At 46.3% G+C, this 24,456-nt stretch overlaps 1 protein-coding gene across 1 annotated transcript; it reads right to left on the bottom strand.

Moving 5' to 3' along the window:
• Positions 1-258: 258 nt before the first annotated feature.
• On the bottom strand, positions 259-24,326 carry LOC142802753 (metallo-beta-lactamase domain-containing protein 1-like). Its single transcript, XM_075887784.1, has 6 exons — positions 24,191-24,326; positions 23,581-23,751; positions 23,102-23,264; positions 20,143-20,306; positions 9,215-9,329; positions 259-683 (listed from the first exon to the last, which is right to left on the bottom strand). Exons 2-6 carry the CDS (start codon positions 23,728-23,730, stop codon positions 463-465), a joined length of 813 nt encoding a protein of 270 aa, XP_075743899.1. The 5' UTR covers positions 23,731-23,751; positions 24,191-24,326; the 3' UTR covers positions 259-462.
• Positions 24,327-24,456: the final 130 nt, after the last annotated feature.

Raw genomic sequence — 24,456 nt, 5'->3', positions numbered from 1 at the left:
GTGTGTAGAAATTCAATGCACACCTCCTGTCTGGAATTGGACGACATGCAAGTGGGCAAGTGAGTGGCAGAGCTAGTCGTTGCTTTGTAGACTAGTACATTCTCTCACCTGTATTACATTTAAAAAAACCTAAATAATGAACATCGTGGTAACATGACTATTTTTTTAAAGTGGTATCCCGTTATGTTTCTCAATCTAATCCTTATAGCCTCTATTCTAATCATGTATAAAAATCTGTCGTGCCACGTGTCAGAACTATTCTAAAATTCCGCTATAAAAGTACAATTCAAAGTCTGCCCACACATGAAAACTGCTTTCTAGAAATGCTGGTTGTGTAAGCTCACACCTCTCGAGTCAATGCCTGCCATTTCACACTCATCATCACAGACAGTGTCAATTACGATAACGAACTAAGGTCGAACGTGGGTTTAAATGACATGACATCCTAGACCGAGTGCCATGTCAATTGCTGTCTTCATATTTGTGAGTCTCCAAGAGAGTCGCGTGCTTCTCACGCATCTCATCGGTGACCTTGAACATGGGACCGTGTCCAGGGATTATATAGTCAGCTACCTCCAGGATCATCTGACGGCTGTTGCACTGCTTCTGGGGGTCCTCGCTGCCTCCTACATCCTTCCACAACTTGGGGTTGTCAATGTCCTCCTCCTTTTCAAACAAGTCGCCTGGAATCAAAGGGGAGACAGGCACCTTCACAGCTGTTTCAAATGAAGCTGTTTTGAGAATACAGATTTTGCCAGTGACAACAGCGGTACAATTCGCAAAAAAACCTGTGCCTGCAGTCAGTTGTATAAAACTGCTGCAGCTAAGTCCTCAAACATTCGCCAGTCACGTGCACAGTATTTGTATGCACCGTTTTCCAGAAACATTCTCGATCGTGGGCTTGTTGGCAATCAGCCGTTCACAATACGAAAATCTGGTCTTTTATTAAGGTCACTTGTGAGCTTGCATTGCCACATGACATTGTCGCCTTTCATCATTGAATTTATTTGTTTCACATAAGACTGTTATTATTGCCTGTTGCAATGGGAGTCTTGAGCTGCTAAGTTGACCCTCAGTAAAGTGAAATCGGTTAAACAGAATTGCTGCTTAAAGGAAGCAACTGCCTCTCACATGGTTGGTTCCGTACCTGAATTGTGCCCCCCCCCCCCCCCCCGTCTGTGTCTCCACAAATGAAACTCCTGTTAAACTGAAAATATTTTGCTGTTCCCTTCATATTCCATTTAGCGAGAGTCTACTGTACATCAGTGAAGATATAATTGCAGACATGAAGGAAACGAAAAGTTAAAGGGGAACTGACACAAAAAATTTGGCCTCGCGTTCTTCTGCTGCAATGCGTTGCTGTAGGGCTGTTAGTCATGACACGACACATTATTTGCTGTAGCATGCGATAGATAATTAATTGTAGGCCCCTCATTACCGATCAGTTTCAGTTTGCGAGAGTTCCAAAAACTGGGTGTAACTGTCGCCACCTAGCGTGTGCAACTATTGATGACGTCAGCACACAGAACTGTGACACACATCCGCACGATCCGCAACAAGAATTACTTTCGAATAAGAAACGGCACTAGAATACCGCCAAACACAAAACTTTCTAAGCGTGCGCCACGGACACGCACTCGCAACCAGCCACCGAGAAATGCAGACTTCGGAAACTAACGCGGCAAAAGAAAAAATGGCGGCTATGACGTCTTCATAACTTGTTTGTTGGCCGCAGCGTGGTGACGTGGGGGAAGTAGGGGGTCACCTCGGGGTCACCTCCGAGGAGGGTGTCTATTGCGCTATAATGTCGGTCGCTCACGCAAACTTCAAAGTTAACTTAAAATACATTCCAAGCTATATTCGCTGTTGATATCTTGTAGATGATATACGGATGTTCACGAGAACCGACCCCGCAGGCTATCTCGGCCCCGAAATTTTGTCAGTACCGCTTAAGAGGGAGAGTTGCACAATATCATAGAAATAAAGAAAAATTGCAGGACATGTGTACACACAGAGAGCTTTGCTTTACCCCAATTTTCCAGATAGGCGAAAGGCTACGACTTCTTTTTGCTTTCAGCGTCTAACACACCATGTTCTCGCAACAAGTACATGTGGTGTACTGTGGCTGCCGATCAGAGAAACATGCAACTGCTCGATTAGTGGTAAAAGGCTCAAAACGTTGGACACATTTTGCAAAATTGCCCATCCTACCCTATCATGCGCCACAATTTTAGACGCAGTCTCAGAACCGACGGCATGCCATCATACTGCCACAGGCATGGAACGAGGTTTAGCCATGCCAATGCGAGTATGTGCCATGGTGTGAAAGAAGAAGAGGACGGTTGGTGTGCTCGTGCTCTAACTTTCAGTTTGGCTCGACGTCCAGTGCTGCTCCTGTGAACAGACGTTGTGGTCGTTCTGTGGTCACGTGACATTTTCTGGTGGAGGTGCTGGGTAGTGTTGTATGCACTGCAATCAGCAGCAAGGCCCGGACACTAGTCGCGACTTGGAAGAACCAGCTGACCTACGGCGTAGCAGGCGACAACTAGGCCTACCTCCTGAATTCGGACCATTTCCACAACTCGGCAGTACTATGGCTAGTGCGGGAACGCAAACCCGAGAAACATCAACGCTGCCTCCTCCATGGTTCTTCAACGTTCCGCGAACTCCGAAGCCGTTCCATGGTGACCCTTACGAGGACGTCGACGACTGGCTTGACGCCTACAACCGTTGCGGCGGCGTCAACCAGTGGAACGAGCAGCGAAAGCTTCGGCATGTCTACTTTTATCTCGAGGACTCTGCGCGCACTTGGTTCGAAAACCATGAAGCCATTATGACAACCTGGCCAGAGTTTTGCAACCAGTTGCGAAATACCTTCCGAAGCTCTGACCGAAAGGAGCGAGCGGAACGGCTCCTCAATTCTTGAAACCAGCGTCTGAACAAAAGTGTTGCCATGTTCGTTGTGGACATGTCGCGGCTGTTCAGGCGAGCCGACTCCTCAATGACGGAAGAGAAGAAGGTGCGCCTCCTAATGCGGGGAGTGAAAGAGCGGCTGTTCGCGGGACTAGTGCGGAACCCTCCTAGCACTGTAGAGGATTTCCTCCGCGAAGCCACGACAATGGAGAGAATGCTAAGGCAGCGTTCGTACCAGTATGAGCGTCCTGGCAGTCTTTCGTCAGTGTCGTCGGCCCTGCCAACACCCGACGTCACGGCTGTAAAAGACCTGACGGAGCTCGTGCGCAGTATTGTGCGCGAGGAGCTGCAAAAGCTGCACGTGGTGTCTTCTCCGCCCCATACTGCTCCTCTAACGGATGTCGTTCGCGAAGAGGTTCGGCAGCTGGTGCACCCCATGACGACTCTGGGTGCAGCCGAAGTCCAACCCATGACGGCCCCGCGTCCAGCCGAAGCTCCGCTATTAACGTACGCGGAAGCACTACGTACTCCTGCACCGGCTGTTGGCTATCCGTCTTGTCCGTCCACTTTGGAGACGGCACCGTCGTTCTACTCGGGACCACCGCAGTACGACAACCCACCCCTTACACGGAAATCCAGTGTATGGTGTGCTCCCGACAACCGGCCTCTATGTTATCACTGTGGTGAACCAGGTCACATCTACCGTGAGTGCGCCTACAGGCACATGGGTCTTCCTGGCTTTCGTCCGGATGCTCGTCGACCAAGAGATGGTGAGCGGCCCCGTGCTATCGCCGAATACTTGGCAAGCCAACGATCCTCAACCCTTCCGCGTCGCCAATCTTGCTCACCATCTCCACGGCGTTCCACGTCACCTGGCCAACAATCGACCTTTGCGGACGTCCTTGCAGGAAGATCGCCTAGATCCACAAGCCCGCGCCGGGGAAACTAAGAACAGCGACCTCTGGGGGTGAGGCCGCTGTTGATCGACCGTTACAAGACCCTCCGCCGATTTGCCTGCCGACATCCGGCGACATTCTTTCACCGACGTGTGCCATCGACAACAAACGGGTCTCTGCTCGTATCTCTGTCCTTGTCGACAACCACCCGCTGACCGCTCTGGTAGATACGAGTGCCGATTATTCTGTTATAAGCGCTGACCTCGCTGCACAGCTAAGAAAGGTAACGACACCTTGGGGACATGGAACCAACCTCCGGACTGCGGGAGGTCACCTATTGACACCGCTAGGAATGTGCACTGCCCGCCTCCGAATTCGTGAGTCGACATACATTGTTTCCTTCGTTGTATTGCGCGAATGCTCCCAAAACCTGATTCTCGGAATGGATTTTCTCCGCGAGCATGGAGCCATTATTAACCTTCGCGACCTGCTCATAACGTTATCTAACGACCATACAGCCCTACGAAAGGATGCAGTTGCGCCGACCACAACACTTTAAATTGCTGGCGACACCATCGCACTGCCGCCGCGAGCCAGTATGTTGGTAACTGTGGAGGGCGACTGTGACAACAAGAGTAGTGGCATCGCGGAAACTAACCTCTCGGTGCTCTTGGCTCGGCAGATTTGTGTTGCGCGTGCTATTGTCAAACTGAAACATCGGAGGACTCAGCTTCTGATCTTGAATTTCGGCGGCCAGCACCAACACTTGGCAAAGCGAACAGCAATCGCGAACTTTGAAGCTATCGATGACGAAGAATGTTCCACTTTTGCTCCGATTGCCACTGTTGCCGAAGGTAAACTGCATTAGCCAGTACAGTTGACGTGAATTGCCAGCTATCCTGTGCGCAGCAACAGCAGATACGCATGATTTTACGTACGTATAGTGATTGCTTTGCGTCCAGTTCCAAAATCAAGCAAACTCCGACCGTGAAGCACCGCATTATAACGGACCCTACCGAACGGCCTGTTCGACAGCACGCCTACCGCGTGTCGCAAAAAGAACAAGAGGCAATACGTTTCCAAGTGAAACAGATGCTCGACGACGACGTCATCCAACTCTCGAAAAGTCCTTGGGCGTCACCCGTCGTACTTGTTAAAAAGAAAGACGGCACTCTTCGATTTTGCGTCGATTACCGGAAGCTCAAGAAAGTGACGAAGAGAGACGTCTACCCTCTACCACGCATAGATGATTCACTAGATCGACTTCGACATGCCCGATATTTTTCCTCAATGGATTTACACAGCGGCTACTGGCAGACGAGGTCGATGAACGTTACAGGGAAAAAACAGCATTCATAACTCCCGATGGCCTCTACGAATCCAAAGTGTTACCATTTGGATTGTGCTCTGCACCAGCAACGTTCCAAAGGATGATGGACACCGTCCTGCCCGGTCTGAAGTGGGAATCCTGCCTCGTGTATTTAGACGACATTCTTATTTTTTCCAAAACATTTCAGCAACATTTACGACTTCAGTCCGTCTTCGTCGCTATTCGATCCGCAGGCCTATCGCTAAAACCGGAGAAGTGTCATTTCGGCTAAGAAGAACGCTAAGAAGAACTAAAGTTCCTCGGCCACCTTATCAGTCACGATGGCATTAGACCAGACCCAGAAAAGACCATGGCTGTTGCTGCATTTCCTCCACCTTCGAACAAACGGGATTTGCACCGGTTTTTGGGTCTCTGCGCCTACTACAGGCGCTTTGTCCAGAGCTTTGCCAACATCGCTGAACCCCTTACCCGTTTAACGAAGGAGGATACTCCTTTTGTGTGGGGTCCAGAGCAGAGATCCGCTTTTTCCCAGCTTCAGCAGTGCCTTCTGAGTGAACCCTTACTAGGGCACTTTGATGAAGATGCCACCACCGAACTTCACACTGACGCAAGCAACATCGGTCTTGGTGCAGTATTCGTCCAGTGGCAAGACGGAGCTGAACGTCCCATCGCTTATGCTAGCCGCATTTTGTCATCTGCAGAAACTAACTACTCGACCACGGAGAAGGAATGTCTTGCTGTTATTTGGGCGATAACAAAGTTCTGACCGTATCTGTATGGCCGTCCATTCAGAGTAGTTACGGACCATCATGCCCTCTGTTGGCTGGCCAATCTCAAGGGCCCTTCAGGGCGCCTCGCGAGGTGGAGCTTACGCCTTCAAGAATTTGAGGTTACAGTCGTCTACAAGTCGGGCCGCAGGCACACTGATGCTGATTGCCTTTGGCGCGCACCCCTCGCGACGACATCGAGGGACGATGATACCGATGGCCATATTCTTTGTGCAGTCAGTGAATCTGACTTGGCCCAACAACAGTGGAATGATTCAGAGATCCAACAACTTATCAAATACCTTCAAGGTCGCAGCCCGAGTCTACCATCGGCATTCGCACGTTCAGGGTCATTTTGTCTCCGCAACGACATTGTCTACAAAAAGAACTTCGAACCTTATGCGACTGAGTACCTCCTCGTCGTTCCACCAGGGCTACGTGCTGCCATTTTATCTGCCTGCCACGACGAGCCTTCCTCCGGCCACCTAGGATTCGCACGTACCTTTGCCCGGATTTGAACTCGCTACTACTCATCCAAGCTACTACTCACCCAAAGCTCACCCAGGATGTCAAGCATTACGTTAAAACCTGCAATCAATGCCAGCGCCGTAAAGCCCCCACCTGTGCGCCCTGCTGGTTTATTGCAGCCTGTTGCACCCCCGTCACAACCGTTTGAACGAATCGGCATGGACTTGCTTGGGCCCTTCCCGAAGTCACATGATGGCAACCGCTGGATCGTAGTCGCTACTGACCATTTAACGAGGTACTGCGAAACGGAAGCCCTACAACGAGGCACCGCCAATGAGATTGCGTATTTTTTCATCAAAAACATCGTCTTCCGCCATGGAGCGCCAACAGTTCTTATCACTGACCGTGGAACAGCCTTTACAGCCCAATTGATGCAAGACGTCACGAGACTTAGTGGAACAGCTCATCGCAAAACGACCGCATACCATCCCCAAACCAATGATCTGACGCAGAGATTAAACAAGACGCTCGCCGACATGCTATCTATGTACGTCGACCACGATCACAAAAACTGGGATAAAATTTTGCCATAGGTAACGTTCGCTTACAACACTGTGGTTCAAGAGACTACGGGTTTCACTCCCATCCGGTTGCTTCACGGTCGAGAAGCAATTACGATGCTGGATGCCATGCTCTTGCCTGACATGACCGATATTCATACTGATGCGAACGACTTTATCCGGCTTGCCGACGCGGCCCGCTAGCTTGCACTCGAGCGGATCCGAAAACAACAACGCATCGACTCGCAGAGGTACAACTCCCATCATCGCCATGTTGTTTACTAACCCGGTGATCCGGTGTGGCTGTGGATCCCCTTTCGACAAAGGGTCCACTTGAAAAAGTTACTTCATCGCTACCTCGGTCCCTATAGAGTACTACGGCGCCTCACAGATGTCAACTAAGAAATTCTGCTTGAAGACACAGCTCAGCGATCTCGATGTTCCCAGCAGGCCGACATTGTTCATGTGTCACGCATGAAGCCACACTACCCCCCGAGCCACCTGACACTGCTTCATCATGCGTCTTTGTGCGTGTACACGATTACTTTAAATTTTAATCGGCATTGGTCATCAGGGTGGTACTTTTTTTTTCGAAAGGGGGAGGGGGGGGGGGGTAATGCCACAGGCATGGAACGAGGTTTAGCCATGCCAATGCGACTATGTGCCACGGTGTGAAAGAAGAAGAGGACGGTTGGCGTGCTCGTGCTCTAACGTTCAGTTCGGCTCGACGTCCAGTGCTGCTCCTGTGACTGCTTCATCATGCGTCTTTGTGCGTGTGCACGATTACTTTAAATTTTAATCGGCATTGGTCATCAGGGTGGTACTTTTTTTTTCGAAAGGGGGGGGGGGGGGGGTAATGCCACAGGCATGGAACGAGGTTTAGCCATGCCAATGCGACTATGTGCCACGGTGTGAAAGAAGAAGAGGACGGTTGGCGTGCTCGTGCTCTAACGTTCAGTTCGGCTCGACGTCCAGTGCTGCTCCTGTGAACAGACGTTGTGGTCGTTCTGTGATCATGTGACAATACGTACCTGTGTCTACTTATCTTTAAAATTTAGCCAACACATCACAGCCATGAATGTGACAAACGAGAAAAGCCTCTCCAAGAAACGAGAAAAGCCTCTCCAAGCATTCTATGCTATGTATAAATGGAGTATAAGAGCCCTATGCGAGGTATGACAAGGCTTTTCAATGTGTTTGTGTTTTGTACCCTTATGTCTCGCTGAATTCACGGTTACTTTTTGACTACAACCAGACTTCAATATCTTTGCAATAAATGCACTATTTGGAAGCTTATATGTCCCAGTGTCACTGTGTTTTTAAGCACTGCAATTTATCAAGCTGTTGTGATGACACCCAAAGAGCCACATTACAAAAGGAGTCAGCAGCCAATTGAAATCGTATTCAAAAAGAAAAAAATTATGCATTCTCATTTCCCTCCAGTGACCGACCTGTCAATGCTTCGGTCAAATCGTCCACAAAGACTGCCTATAGCCTGCTAATCTTACACTAGCACTGCCAAGAACGCAATCGGCCTTTGAACTTTTCTGATGTTTTTTTGATTATCCGCGAGAACCGAAAACATGGAAGCGTCTTTGTGGCACATTGCAGCATCAACTACGCTTTGAATCGATGGGTGCGGCTTACCTTTACGTGACAAAATCTGATTGCTACATAGAGAAACCTGACACAGGACGAGCCATTTCTGTTTACATCGTCCCTGAACGTTCAGGGTGCATCGAGACTCTGCCGAGAATTTGTGAGAAACTACTCTTCAACTATTCATATCGTTCATAGGAGGCATGTATTAACAGGTTATTAATGTATGCTGGAATGTAAGACGACACCTGCATAAGAATGGATGAACTTTCCCGATATGACCCCCAGGTGGTCGAAATTTCCGGAGCCCTCCATTACGGCGTCTCTCATAATCAAATGGTGGTTTTGGGACGTTAAACCCAACAAATCAATCAATTTCCCGATATGACTGAATTCAGCAGACTACAGCCTTGTCTTTTCAGTTTTCCTTGTCTCTTTGGGCACAAGTCAGCTCGATAAAGTTAGAACGAAGATTCGTATTAGCGACAACATTGATTTTTTTTGGGTGGGGTGGGGGGGCTGCCACTAATTAAACAACATGTTCATATCAATAATTGAGCAGTACAGAGATCATGGCCCAACAATGTTCACTGCAGCATAAGATCATCATGGATTAACCCAATAAGTGAATTCTGCACCAAGTTTTCAATTAATGCCTCATAAAAATATTGTAGTGCATACCTGTTATGGCCACAGTGCCCAGCTTTGCAGTTTTCACCACGACACTGACATCCGTCAGGGTGTGGCCCGGTGTGGGAATGATTTGGACGTCAGTTGCAATCCTGTAAGGCTCATCCTAAAACAATAAAAGGTCATCAAAAGCCAGGTGAGTGATGTTGATTGTGCAATCTTCAAGCTGGGCACAGATTATGTTCGTAAAATCATTCCAGAACTCTTTGCCCACAAAGTAAACAATAATGTAAGACATTATTCTGACAACCCTGCAAAACAACTTTATTCATTTATTATTTTGTTTATTTATAAGTACCTTACAGGCCTTGCACAGGCATTATGTAAAGGGGGTAGATACAAAGTGAAAACAGATTTGGTTAATATCAAAAACAAAGTCAGTACAAAAAAGTAAGAACGATGTAGAATAGCATATAAAAAAAAAAACACCGGCAAGTACAGCAAAATAATGCGTAACACAAAACTAGTCATATGTATGACAGATGAATGGGCAAGTTTGAAACACAAAACAAAGAAATGCAACAGCTTGTTAGACGGATCGAATGCAGGCGCAGCGAAACAGGTTACGCAGCTTACCAGAACCAGTTGGGATAATCAATAAGACTTAACAGCGTCCTTTTTATGATAAAATAAAAGGAAAAAAAGAAAAGAGGGATACACAAATAATGGGAGTAAATGGACCAGCTAAGAATCGCCAGTAGAACGATTGATAAGATGCCCACGAAATTTGTCGTGATTTTGGTGAAGGGCTATGGCACTGACAGTTGAGCGAGTTGGCGTGGGTTCATAGTTAAGAACGGCGCAAAAAACACCGGACACAAATTATGACAACACAAGGACGAATCCGGCGCCCGTCCTCGTGCTGTCATTATTTTGTGTCTCGTGTTTTTTGCGCCGTTCTCAACTATGAATGAATGTGCTTTGTTCTGATTAAACTGATGGGTGATGCACTTTTGTGACTTTGATTTATAGCCCTTGTTACACTGATAGCGGCAATGAAAAGTTTTACTGCATGAATTGCTGCTATTACCTGTTCTTTTTTTTTTGTAGTACAGCATGGCACTATGTGCTGATGAAAATATTGTCCACAAGCACATCGAACATTCAAAGCTGGACATCGCATCCCTTTGCAACACAGATGCATCACAACATAAACCTCCACAGTAGAGCCATTCTCAGTTCATATTATGAATATGTGCTTTTGCATAAATAAATATTGCACAAATACCTGCAATATTACATTAGATACAGCTTCACTGAATTGAGGTTAAACTCGTGTGTGTACAAAACAGAAAACAGACACGTTGATAGGGAGTTGCTAATTTTAGCAAGCCAAGCCCTCGGGAAACAGAAGGCCTCGAAGAAACTAATATTTAATAGCCAGTGAACTAAGTCTGTCCCAGTTACGCTGCTCAAGCTTGTCTGTCTGACGGTGCTCGTCAAAGCAATTTCTTCAGCAGCAGACTCTAAGCATGTTGATCCCTACATAGTTTGCCCCCCAGTGATGAAGGCTTGGCCATGGAGCAGTTTACATTGTTAAGATGGCATTGCAAGTGTCTTTATAGGTTGGCTTGAAACAGTACATGAAAAACATTTATTCACGTCCATTAACAAGAAGTGTGAAGATCTTTAATTATTTAACTATGGTTACCATTTAGGCCATTAACGGCAGCAGACAATGCTAGTGTTGGCAACAGCAATGTTGACACAATCCCTATCAAATTGTGCCTTATGTTTATTACTGTATACACTTGAACCTAAGCTGATGTTTTTTTTTTCGAAAAAATGATGTGCGAAAATGGGGGAGGTCAGCTTAGATACGAGTACCACGATTTGGCCGCTGCTGCCACCTGCCTGAAGGCCCAGCCGCGCGAGCAGCATTACGGTCCTTGATCCGCCGATCTAAAGGTACCGGTCTTGCATGCCAGAGGCTCATTTTCATGACATTCTACGGTAGCTGTGCGGTGACGAGGCCGCTCAGACCTGTTCAGCGGGAGAATAGTGGTCCCTATCGCTTTCGTACGGTTCTTTGTCCCGAAATCACACAGTCCCACGTTCATACAGCGAAGGAACGAGTGTCGTCGAGCCGGCGAGATTTCATGTTGAAAAACAGGAAGGCATGTCACGTGTCATGTGATTACCGCCGATAGATGGATGGATTGACATGGCTGTACCCTTTAGATCAAGCGGCGGCCAATGCCCCCTAGCTGTAATACTTAGTGCACAAAAACTAAACTTTTTTTTTATGTGGTGCTCAGAGTGCCTGTGCCTCTGTGTTAAAATAGAATAGAAATATCTAATTTGCTTATTGGAGTTTAAAATGAAATAAATTCCCAGCCGAACCCGGTTTCCAAACAAAGAAGTGAAATTCAACCCGGCTGTTGTCACTTTGGCCACTATCTGCTATTGCATGGCGAATGGCGCGGAGAGGAGGCGCGAGGTTGGTCAATGGTCATTCTTCTGAAAGCGATCGTGCAGTGTAATTGTGCCTTTTGGTCGCGAAACACCTACCATATTTACTCGATTCTACCGCGCCCTCGATTGTAACGCGCACCCGATTTCCACCGCGAAAAACAAAAACAAAAACGTAAGACATCGATTGCAACGCGCACCCATTTTTTCTCGCTGGCCCGCACGATCACACCACTCGAAAAAACGACTCCTTTCGGGAGCATCTTCCATTTAAATATGAGGTACGGGCGAAGCTTGTGCCCATCTGACGTGTAACAGAGCATTGTTGTCACTGTAGTTTTACCGTGGACCGATGTCAGCACGCGAACTTGCTTCGCCCCCTTCTTCTCGACGGTTGTGGTGCCAGGCATGTCGAAGTAAAGAGGCGTCTGATCGGCATTCCGGATTTGCCCGAGCAGGTAGCCGTTGTTGCGCCGCAAGTTTAGGATGAACCTCTGAAAACTGTGAAGCTTTTCATCGTACTCCTCCGCAAAACTTTTCGCATATGCATGTTCCCCTTCGGAGGGAAAAGCCTTTCCTCTTCATAAAGTTAGCTAGCCAGCACCTGCTTGCTTTAAACTGGCTCCGCATTAGACCTTTTTCTAAGACTAATTGCACAGCCCGCACTTGGAGCAGTTCTGTCGTCACGGGCCGCTGTGCTGCTCGCTGCTAAAGCACATACTTACCGAGCAGCTCTTTAATTTGCGGAAACCGACCCTGCTGTGGTCTACTGAAGCCTTTGCGTAAAGCTTTGCTGTCGACAATCTTCTGCTTTTGTTTCCGCCGGTCCCGCACGCACGTTTCGGGAACTCCGAACGACCGCGATGCGGCCCGATTTCTGTCCTTTTCTGCACACGCGATGACTTTTCTTTTAAAAGCGGCATCGTGGTGCACTCGAGTTTTTGGAGTCGGCCCTTCCATGCCGTCAATGCTAATGCACTAGTAGATGACGAACCTTTCAGCACACTTACGAAGTGCCGCACATGAGAAACACATAAAAAGAAATGGCCGACGCGCCATGCCGACGCACGTAGGAGGCGGCCATTTTAGATTTGCCGATGGCAATAGATTGACCGCAATTTTTTTGTTCGTACTCGATTCTAACGCGCATGCGATTTATGAACTCGCTTAACCGGAAAAAAGGTGCGCGTTAGATTCGAGTAATTACGGTATGTCAAATATGCTTTAGATTCAATGGCACCAACTAAGTGGTGCCACTACAGCGTGGCATTTAAGCGGAAGGTTGTGTTATATGCGGCAAAGACATCGAATCTACGAGCGCAGCAAGAGTTCGGAGTGCACGAAAGAATGTGCGTCGATCGCGAAAACAACATGCGGAACTCTTCGGCTGTGCAGCAACCCGCATGGCGTTCACTGGAGCAAAAACCGGCCGACACCATGCGGTGGAAGACATTGTCGCCGATTTTGTTTGAGAATAGAGGGAAGCGGGAATGCCTATGACGACTGAAATTATTCAGGCGTAGGCCAGAGAAGTCGCCATCGCGAAGGGTGTCTCATGAGACTGTTTTAAAACCAGCAGGGGCTGGACAACACGCTTCATGAAATGGTTTGGATTCAGCCAACGGCGACGGACCTCCGTGTGTCAAAACCACGACCCACATTCGAGGAAAGTTATTTTTTTTTTTTCTGGCCTTGCCAATTTCGGGGTGCCTGCCTAGATTTGAGTACATACGGTACTTGAATAGGCCGAGCTTCAGTTCAAATCTTGAGTTAAAATAATACAGTAGAACCCCGATTATACAACTTTCATGGGACCACACAAAACCCTCGTATCATTGAAAAACTACGATTAAAGGCAGTGACATTCAGTCTTGCATGAGTAACGGGTACAGACAACCTGAATAAGCCCACGACACGACCTTGCGCTTCCCCAAGGAAGGTAGACAAACTATTTTTGCCAATTCCAGCATTACATAGTTGAAGCAGGTGTGAGCAAATTTTCATTCTAAACTTTGAAAAATTCGAATCCAACGTGCATCTTTCTCCCGATAAATTGAGCCTGAAAATTGCCTGCACGTGAAAACAAAGCTGAAACCGCTTTGCCAATAGCCTCCCGTCAGAAGAGTTAGACACATTGTCATCACCATCACATAATGGCGACACACCTCGAGTTAGAAGGTTGGTAGAATGCCTTCGTGGTAGACTGAGCTGTGCGCATTGTGATTTGTTGCCTTGTGAAGTGCAACTAGTGATGTCCTGCTGTTGTAATGAACGTTGACGCCAAATGAACATTATTTTGCACCGTGAAAATATATGCATCGCACCCTTTTGCGTGCCCAAGCTTGTGACTGCATGTGCCACAAACCATGGCAGGAAATCAGCTATTTGTCGACCAGAAAAAGCTTCTACAAACCGAAAACATCAATATATCAGGATCTTCAATATGAGCTTTTCGGCCAGCTGGAGCTACTCTGCCCGAAGCTTCTCTAAGTAACGACCCTGTGTTTGTGTTGCAGAACTATCGTTATATGGACTATCAATAGTTTAAAACAGGACTATCGATACTACCGATAGTCCATTTACCGATAGTTCTGCGGCGAACAGTCACAACAGTTTGCTATTCGTAGTACTCGGCTCCTTTGATTTATGAGCAATTTTTTTATGAATAAAATTACCGCAGTGAAAACACCAAATATGTCCACTAAGATATTAATGCTCATAACTAAGCTGCCAAGCCTTACAAACAAAACTAAGTTCGTTATTTTTTTCATTTTAGACCCCCCGAAACACAACATAAATTCGAAGTCTTGCAGTTCTGTGACATGAACGGCTTCCTTGCTGCTACTTCTGAACCGTTCAATCCAATTTTTATTTGTTTTTTTTGCAAGCCAAGCATTTTGGTGAAGGAACACAAGCAAGCCAACCTTCGCTCTACTTAGCCTGCTCCTTCTTTCTGGAATGATCCGTCCTGCAGCGGAGAATATGCATTCTGCAGGTACTGGGATGCAAAAGTACTTCCTGGCCATTTAAGAGAGTGGCACTGTTGCGCATTGCCAAGAGTGCCCGAATTTTAAAGGATTACTCTTCCTTTCCTCTGGAGGTAACTCCAAATACTGGTGAACCATTATAGTTCTGCGTTTGAAGTGGTAATTTAGAATTCCAGTTGTTGCTTCTTAAGGAAACGCAAAATTCGGCTTCCTGCCAGAACTTCGTTTTGAACCACACGCTGTCTAGTTCATTCAGCTGCAGGATCAACTGGCTTTGTGCTTCGAAGTAGTGGCCAAATGTTGCCTTCAGCATTCCTTGCACAAACTGAACTGGTTGAGCACCATAAAGAGGTAGGCCGGCGGCATACGGACATCGTCACCTTTCTTGCAAGCACGTCCTTGCGAGCGAGGCCATTTGAAAGTTTTGTTTCTGCGTGCAAAAGGCAGTGCTCTCGCTTGAATGAACGAAGAATTATAAAGCCACATAAGATGAGCGACCGATGTTGCTTTGCTAGCTCGTTCTTGTGCACCTCGAGCTGATGACCTTGTTTTCAATTCTTGGACAGATATACCTTTACTGTTTGCGATTTCTGCTTTGATTCACTTGCTTTGTCTTGCTTTGCCAATTTGAACGTGCAAGGATCTAGTAGGTTCGAGTCTACATAAGAAGTAAATGAAGAAATACTGATTGATTGATATATGGGGTTTAATGTCCCCAAACCACCATATGATTATGAGAGACGCTGTAGTGGAGGACTCCAGAAATTCGACCACCTGGGATTTTTTAGTGTGCACTAGGGGTGCAACGGCCGATATATAATTTGGAGCAATTTTTGGAACAGCAAAATGTTAATTTTGGAGCCCTAAATTCCACATTTGGAGCAGGTTACGGAAAAGAAAAAAGGCATTTTTTTGTCATCAAATACCATTTAGAAAAAAGATCACGTATTAACCATTCAACAGCACCGAAATCGTTCAGTGTAAACATGAGCACTGCTATTTCAATTAAAGTAGTATTTTGAACCACCCCGCTAAGTGAACAATGATAAATTCCATATTAGCATTTGCCGTACCTTTTAAATCGTTTGAGAGACTCTGTGAATATATAAATCTGCCAAGCTTGCGACCTTGAAATTTGGGAGATTCGTAAAACCGAGGGCTAGGGGTGGGAAAAAAAAAGAACTGGCGCACAATTTCGTTAGATTTTTTGGAAAGGGAAATGTCCTACGCTGCTTTGAATGATTGCCTGTAGCTTATTTAGACGTCAGTGATTGTATCGGTACTCAGAATTGTGTGGCGTACAAATGCATGAATGACTCGTCAAAATATGCAGCGCCCCACTAGCACTAACAGCCCCTTCTGAATCTCAAAACGCTTTTCTGCAGAGCACCATTGTACTTCGGCAAAAATGGCTCAAGCAGTATTAAAACCAAAGCCAAGAAATGTTCTAGCCGCTACAACACCCCCCTCCCCCCTACTTCCCACCTTTTTTTTTCTTTTTTTCACCGTGGGGTTACTTGCTGCTTCGGCTCCCTTGCAAGATGCGTTCAACCAGGTAAAGTAACGACACGCGGCCATTGGACCAGTGATGGCACCGGATATCTGTCGCCAGGACCGTGGCAGGAACGACGCAACTTCAAGACAAAAATAAATGCTTTATATGCCACTGCTAAGGTAATCAACGTGGTTGCTAGCGAAGCCCACGTTCGCAGCACGTCGAGCTTGTTCACGCGAGGAAAACGCGGCATACGCTTCCAGATTTAGTTCTTAACAAGCCATAGCTGGGTTTTCAGGCTACGAAATTTACATTTCCCGTGAAGCGTGGGGGAGCTTCATTGATTTATCAAGTCCTGGATCACTTGCCAGCGGCCTGTGGATGCCTCGGCTGATAGGGGGCTACGTCACATGCACGTGATTTAAATGTCCAGAGCCAGCCTGAGCGGGCTCGAGCCATCCGGGCACTTTATGTCGTCTGCGTCCGCTGCGATGTCTGCTATGCTGTCTGCCCTAGTCTGCTCCGCACATGGCAGCAACATAGGCCACAACGCCGATCTAATTCCAACTTTAACAGTAGTTAGATAATGAATTATATCTATTTTTGTTGTGATGCAACTTGTTGTAAGTGAACTACTCGATCACGCACGCATCATAGGCCTGCATGGTCGTTCCACCACTGTTTCTCCTGGTGAGTATCATGCGTAGTTGTCCAACCTTCGGAAATACGCACACGCTCGACATGGCTCAAAACTTCTATGACAAAAACTGGCCGCGCAAACAATGTGAAATCCAGAAACATGGAAGAAGTGGACAGAAAAGCGAAGAGAGAGCAGGAGCCCATCTAAAATTTCCCGTGTTTAACTTAAGATGGGCGCACAGCCATGAGCACCGCTCTGTCGTGTGCCAGCTGCCCAATTGAAATCATTCGGACAGTCTCGAGCCGCCCGCAGGCGGCCCGGCACGCAAAAAACGAGCATGCGTCCAAGTGGTCCCAGTGGAGCTTTCGTTTGGTCCCCGGAAAAAAAAAAGAAAACAAAAAACTAATGCGGCGCCGGTGTCCGGGGCCGTTCGAAACCATCCGGGACGTGTAAATAGATGAAGCTCGGTGGCTACAGCAACGTATTTTTTCCTTTAAGTTCCGTCGACCCGCCGATAGGTATCCATTGCGGTCAGCAGACTGATGGACGTGCTGCGTTGTTACTTTATCTGGTCGATCGCGTCTCGGGAGCGTAAGACGGGTGCCTAAAATATTTCAAGTACATTCTAGGCACTATAGTTCGGATCTGTGCGCTTTTACTTAAGGTGCAAAATCAGGTGGCCGACGTGGTCTGCATTTCTCGCCGAAATATGCGCACCTGAACAAAATTTTGAGGCTGGCAGGGAATTTTGGCACAGCGTGGCGCAATTTCAGCAAATCTCACAGGTTTGGTGCAGCTCGGTGCAACAATCGGGAATTTTATCAAATTGGCACAGCTGTTGCACCCCTGAATGCACAAGGTCCTACAGCATTTTCATCTCTATTGAAAATGCAGCCACTGCAGCCAAGATTCGATCCCGCGACTTGCATGTCAGCAGCCGAGTACCTTAGCCACTAGACCACCGTGGCGGGGAGACAAAGAAATGCAGCTGGTGCTGTCTGTTTCATGTTGTAGTAAATATTCTTGAGCTATAGCACTGCCTTGTGAATCCTGCTATGGTTATCCCCACAACCATGGACTACGCCCACCGTGAAACGAGGTTACGTGACGATGAGTTAGCGCAGTTGGTTTCATACTATTGGCAGTGCTATCGAAATTCCCACTGATAGTATGCTATCAACATTACCAGCGATAGTGCTATCGATAGTTCATGGTACCATCGATAGTTCAACGGTGACTGAACCATCGATAGTATCGATTGTGCTTTTGATAGTTCTGCATCACTACCCTGCGTACGCACGCGATCGAGGCATATGCAGAAGTGCACGAGCTACCGGGAGAATGAATTTTCCATTCTACATCCTGTCTCAATCTATACTTTGCTAATAATGAGCCTACGAGAACGCAAGTTCATATTTTGTCCTCGCGAGTATTTGGTCAACGTTCGATGCAAGTGAAGGTGCGTTTCTTAATTCCAGCAGAATCAGAAAGTTGTCCTAAGATGGGGGGTCGGCATAAAACTGTGTCGTATAACCAAGATTTTTAATACATTATCTCTATAGGGATTTTGCCTGAACCAAACCATTCCGTCATAAACAGCGGGTCACCACGAAACCAGTGGACGTATAATCGAAGTTCCACTGTATTAACATACAGGATCACCGTTTCGAAGCCACACTGCTTTCTTGGTGAAAGGTGAGACTGATCAAGTCAGCAATGTCATTTTTAAACTCTTTGTTTGGTACTCACTCATGATGGGCTACAAAGCCACGAAGTCCTCAGGCTAAGAACAGAGCAAGCGCGAAGGAATTACAAGTGGCCATTGGGAGTGCTACCTAGCTCAATTGTGTGCAATAGTATTCATGTGATCCGGTGACCTCACCCATGAAGAAGGAGCCAGTTGAACGATGAAATTTTATATTCTTCAAGCTCATGGATTACACATCTGGAAGATTATCACAAGGGGGGGATGGAGGGGTTTGCCTTCCTACCCCCATTTTTTTCTAAAAAAAAAAAAAGTGGGGGAGATGCAGTCCTGTAAGTGTAAACTTTTGCATTGCAATCATTATATTCACTTATAAACAATGCAGGCAGAGTGTCCCTATTACAGTAGAATCTCTGTGATATGTACATATGTACAAATCACCCGAAACTTTGTATCTTGAAAAAGAAAGCAAAATTGCTTTTCAAACCCCGATTTACGCACAGAACATTTCTTTTTGTCAAAAGAACTTGCCTACGGGGACACACGGGAACAGATCAGTAAGGAACGACGCAGCTGGCTGCCCTGAAAGTGTGAGTCAAAGCTTCGCCACATAGATGTACAGAACATCATAGATGGCAAAGCTCTGATGCGTACTTCTGCGGCAGCTAGCTGCACCGTCTTTCATTGGTCCATTCTCTGGCTTCGCATCAGGCCAACTGAAAAGCGCTTGAGCCAACTTTACCGTAGTCATATTTGAAAATCGACATGAACAATGAAAGCTTCAGGTCTCTCTTTTTTTGTTTGTTTTTTACACCTTTAATGCCTTTAATCTACCGCTAAGTTAGTTGCGTATCTCCGGAGCTTATAGTAGTCCTCATAGATAATCGCATTGCAGCGCCCATGGTTTAGATCACGGTGGTTGCGGCAAACAGTAATTCCATTGATAATCCATCTGCACTGGCCGCACACGTGCTCTCAAAACTATGTTGCTTTTTGCCTTCAATGATTGCATCTGTCGCAGTTTTGTCATCAGCGTTCGCGGAAAGAAGCATCACTTTGACTGGGTGAGCATTGTACACGCGTGCACTTTGGGTGTTCAGTCGGTTCGTTGCCGCCATATGTGATCGCGTCGAGAGTTTGTTGGCCGTTCATGTCCTTCCGAAGCTTGCAGCATGTTGCTCTTGGCCATTGCTCGACAGTTTTGTACAGAAGTTTGTATCGGCTGGCATGACACGCTAAAGCGCTTAAAACATATGAATTTTGGCCCTCTGGACACAGTGAAATTCGCCTGGGGAATGTCATGAATTCATATCAATGAGATTCTAATGTATGTTTACATCAACACCTTCCAATTCGTTTAAATTGTAATGCGATAGTTCAATAGTTTCGTAAGAAGCCTGAATCGGATTGGGTTCAATTTTTGTTAATGAAGTCAGATCATGCACAGAAATATCGATTTCTGCGAGATTTTTTTACCCAACCGTACAGACTTCAGAATTGGTTGAAACACAGGAAATTTGGCAGGCCTGCTTGTATCAAAACCGTTTGATCAGCAACAGACCTATACTATCATTGAAGTTATTCCCCAGCTGAGCAGATATCAGTGAAATGTTTGCTTTTGTCACTGCAAACTGAGTGAGTGACTAGACATATTTTTAACAGGAGTGATGAATACATTACGTTTTCAAACGTGCACAGCTGGTACACGTCACCACTGGACACTGTGGTACCAATGATGTGAGTGGCCCTCTGGAACAGGTTGAGGTTTCCAATGTGGTCCGAATGGCCGTGTGTGCACACCACATAGTTGATTTCATCACAGGACACACCAAGCTTCGCAAGACCTAAAAAACAAAGGTGACCATGCTCAATATCACTCAACAAAGTTCAATAGTGAAACTGAACCTTGGAAATCTTAAGAGACTGATCGTACAGCCATGCATTCTTTTTGTAGCATGAAGGTTGTTCAATGCTACACATGTAGCGCAAAGCTGTACAAATAGCGAACATTTAAGTGACATAGCTTGTCTTCACAAAGTGCAGGTGTGAAATGTGAAGGATTATTCTCGTGAAAAATGTCACAAATCAAAAACAACTGAACTGAAAGACGTATCATAGGAAAGTTCTACAACACTACTACTAGCACATATTTCACTGCATTCCCTGCCAAGTAAAAAATAGAGAAAGGCCTCCAAAACAATCACTATAAAATGTATTACCATGTGTGTCACCAATGCCTCAATTATACTAGTAGCTACACATTACTTGAGGCACAAGAGGTGCGAAAAAAAAAAAAGCACTTTGTTTTAAATGAATGCTTTTTAATAATACAGACTTGCCTGTTTCCAACAGAAATAAAAAAGCCATGGCAGTGCTGAATTTCTGTGCCATGTGTTTTGAACCATGCACAGTACTTCTGGCACTAATCAATTAGGTTTTATTTTAGTAAAACGTTATTTTGTGCATTAATGGTAAAACAAGAGAGTTATTGTCCCTAAAGTACACAGCCAATTATACGGAGTGACGTCAAGGGCTTTAAATTAATTTTGATCTCCTGGAATAATTTGAAATACACATAGACCTCATTAAACAAGCACTTCTACACTTAACTGTTATCGAAACATGACCTTCACGGCAAAAAACTGGTACCTTGGCCTCACGTTGAGCAGCAAAGCACCAGTTACACAGCCGTTATGGTAAGTTTCAAGATAGAGATGTACTTTGCAAAGATGACGACTACATAAATGCAAGGGAAATAACAGGGCCCTTCAATGCTTTTCTTCTGGTCATAAAGCTCCTGTTGAAGTTTCGTATAAAAACAAAAGCTAACGTCAGAGGCGCCACTGTGAGAAGAACAGCTCTGATCTGCTGCGTTCATCAGGGCAAGTACACGTTCGCGTGGGCATTTCTGGAGAACAACATTAGGCTGCATCTTTTGCTGTGTTCACTAACTAAACATGGCAGTGTAGAATGTTGACTGAGCATGCAAACTGTTTACTAGCTCATTTTTACTAGCCCCACTACAATTTTGCTTAGATTGTGCATTTCACCATAATTAATCTAAGCTGACCCACAGATTCACATAGAGTTGCAAAAAGTTATGATATGGGATCTACAGAGCACTGGCAGGCCACGACACTCATTCTCCTGTAGATTCCCACCAAGAAGCTGCCAATGAGAATTTCATGTGCAGAACAAGCGAGTATGTTCATAAATCGGTTTTTGCACTAATTACATGCCTCTTTATCTCGGAGCCATTCGTTCTGACGACATTGCTTCTGCCGGTAATCTTGGGCTCTACAAAACGGCAGACAACAGCGCAGGAAAATGAAAATGCAGACTGCGCGCACAGAACTGCATCAGGGCCAACACGCCATTTTGTAGGGCAAAGGACCAACTGACGAGCTCAGTGATAAGTCAAGTTCTCCGTGGGCATGTTTGCATCACTGCGCATACGAGGGGAACTGGTCAGAAGGAAAAAGGCACGGGAATCGTTTTTCGAAATGGAGGGTCTGCAAGGCATGCAGCGGTGTAATATTCGAAATCTAATCGCCGTGGTATACTGCATGAATAGTCGAGAGTTTGTTTGTGGGGTGTAAAGAAAAAAGAAAAAGACAGAGCCTGTTTACTGGCCCTTTGATGTTAAACAACTGCGCATGCTACCACGGACACTAGATGGAAGTCGAGACAACACAGAAACTGGCATTTGTGTTGTCTTTACACCTCTCGTGTGTCAGTATTTGTACGCACAGTATTTCAACACGAATGTAGTAGAACTGATAGCTAGGCTAGTTGGTAATTGTTATCGAACATCTTGAAAACAGCGTGAGAAACAATACAGACAAAGGAAGATAGAAAAACACACCGCAGCTCAGAAAATTTAGTTGAGAGTCGAGCGCTGTCGTGTGCCCTTTTATTTTATAGCCTTGTTTGTCCAAGCCATATTTTATGCTGTTTTTCGAGATGTTCGAGAACATTTTAACACGAATACCTGCCAAGTAGCTCAGCTCTCCAGTAGTTCTATCCTTTTGCTGATGGAGGGATAACTGAACCGATAAATTGATACCATGAGAATTTTTGTTACGACAGCCATAATGTGTATTATAGTACCTGTTATAGCATCACTAGGGGGTATGCACCGAGCCTTGATTCACAAGGCAGCAACACCATCGTCGCGCCATTTTGAAGACCCATTTGTACACACCGTCCATGCTGTACATGCGTCGACATATAAGAGGTGTTTTGGAGGTCTATACTCATCCAGATAAATGCATGGATTTCGGACACAGTGCACGCAGCAAGTTTCTTGCACATGCGGCGGGAGCGAGTACCTTTACAATGGCGATTCCTTTGCTAGCACTCTGCTCGAATGACATCAAGTACATTCCCCCTACAGCTGTCTAGAATGCACATTGTCGCCTTCTAGCTAGGTGGCCCCTCCGCAAATGAAGGCATCCCATAGCATCCAGTTCTCCCACAGCATTATGCAGGAGTTTCACGACCAGTAGCAAAATACTGAAGGATCCAGTATGCTCCACGACGTTTGCAAGAACTGACATCTGTAGAAATGGTGAAAGCAGTGTGCCCAGTTTATGCGGCGATAACTGTGACATCAGAGATGCGACAGAAAGGTACTTACTGTCCACGAGGAAGTCCCTGTCCCAAGCAGACAGAGTATCAACAATGATGTTGAAGCCAGGTCCACGTACAAGGGTAGACGTCCCATTGGCTACCATGGTGCGACCGTCCTTGCTCAGCAATGAGTAGCCTTCCTTTATGACGTTTATGTCATAGTCCATTTTCTAAGAATGAAACATTAGGGGGAGAAGGGTAAAGAGAGGAGACACAAAATTTTACAGAATTATTACTGTATTCACTGTGGACGTACAAATAAGTACATAAAATGTTTGGATAAGCGCACATATGCGTCGAAAAGAGCGAGGTGAGCACACTGAACAATACTGTACGACTGCAGAACTGACTACTACCCGTTTCCTTGGTTTCTATTCCGTCATCCTTCGGGCATCACACAAATGTTTTGGCAGGTTACGGACAGCCAGCAAACCCACAGTAAGCGGTTTTAGTGAAGCGGTTTAAACGCGGACGTGCGCATCTCACCGGCTGTCGCTCCCAAGCTGAGACGAGGAAATCGACGACCGGAGATCTTCCACAGCTTCCCGACTCTTTTAGCAGCGCTTCCTTCTTGATCGGATCCTTGTGGATGGCGATCGCGGAGTGAGCCGCTTCTCTACGGCAGGCGCTGCGCATATCTCGTCTCCGCTCGAGGGCCTGCGAATGAATGAAACGTTGCATATTTGCTCATCTAGTGGGATACGTCAACTGCCGCAGACATCGCACACCACAAACGCGGTCAACAAGGCCCACTGACGCCATCCTGGCTGCAGGAAAAGTCACAATGAGGAAAGTGACAGGTGATACACGGGCAGCGAACAATGCATGCGGAGCTAGGAACATCTGTTGTTTTTCCAGGCGATACCGTAGAACGTTTGAGGCTTGCGCCAGTTACAACATCAACTTGCCTGGATGATACGGACTCTAAAAGGCTCTATTGAATCGACGACAGTGAGGATAGGAGCGTGGAGCACTGTGACCCGAACTTAAGAAGACCCCACGGGGTTCACCACATTCCTCGCTTTTCTCCCTAGCCCTTTTTTGAAGACACACGGTAAGAGCAAGTCGCGGCGAGTGAATCTTGTCAAATTTTTACCTTAGGTAGCGGAGTGTCAACAAACGCAATCAACGCTCTACTGCAATCCAAACTACGATCAAAACAGCACGTCACGTGCGAGCTATTTTGAATGCTGATTGCAAGGAAAAGGAATGTCTGAAATGGATCCCATTGGTCGTCGCACCCAAAACCAAAACTATTATCTACGTAAAAAAAAGACTATTTTATTTGTCTCTAAGCGTTACCTACTATGTTATTTTTTATTGATTTTTTAATTGTTTAGTTATGGAACACGTGGAAGCCGC

This window comes from Rhipicephalus microplus, chromosome 1 (assembly GCF_043290135.1).
Source record: "Rhipicephalus microplus isolate Deutch F79 chromosome 1, USDA_Rmic, whole genome shotgun sequence".
Classification (NCBI taxonomy): Eukaryota; Metazoa; Arthropoda; class Arachnida; order Ixodida; family Ixodidae; genus Rhipicephalus; species Rhipicephalus microplus.
This window is presented reverse-complemented; position numbering and strand designations above follow the sequence as displayed.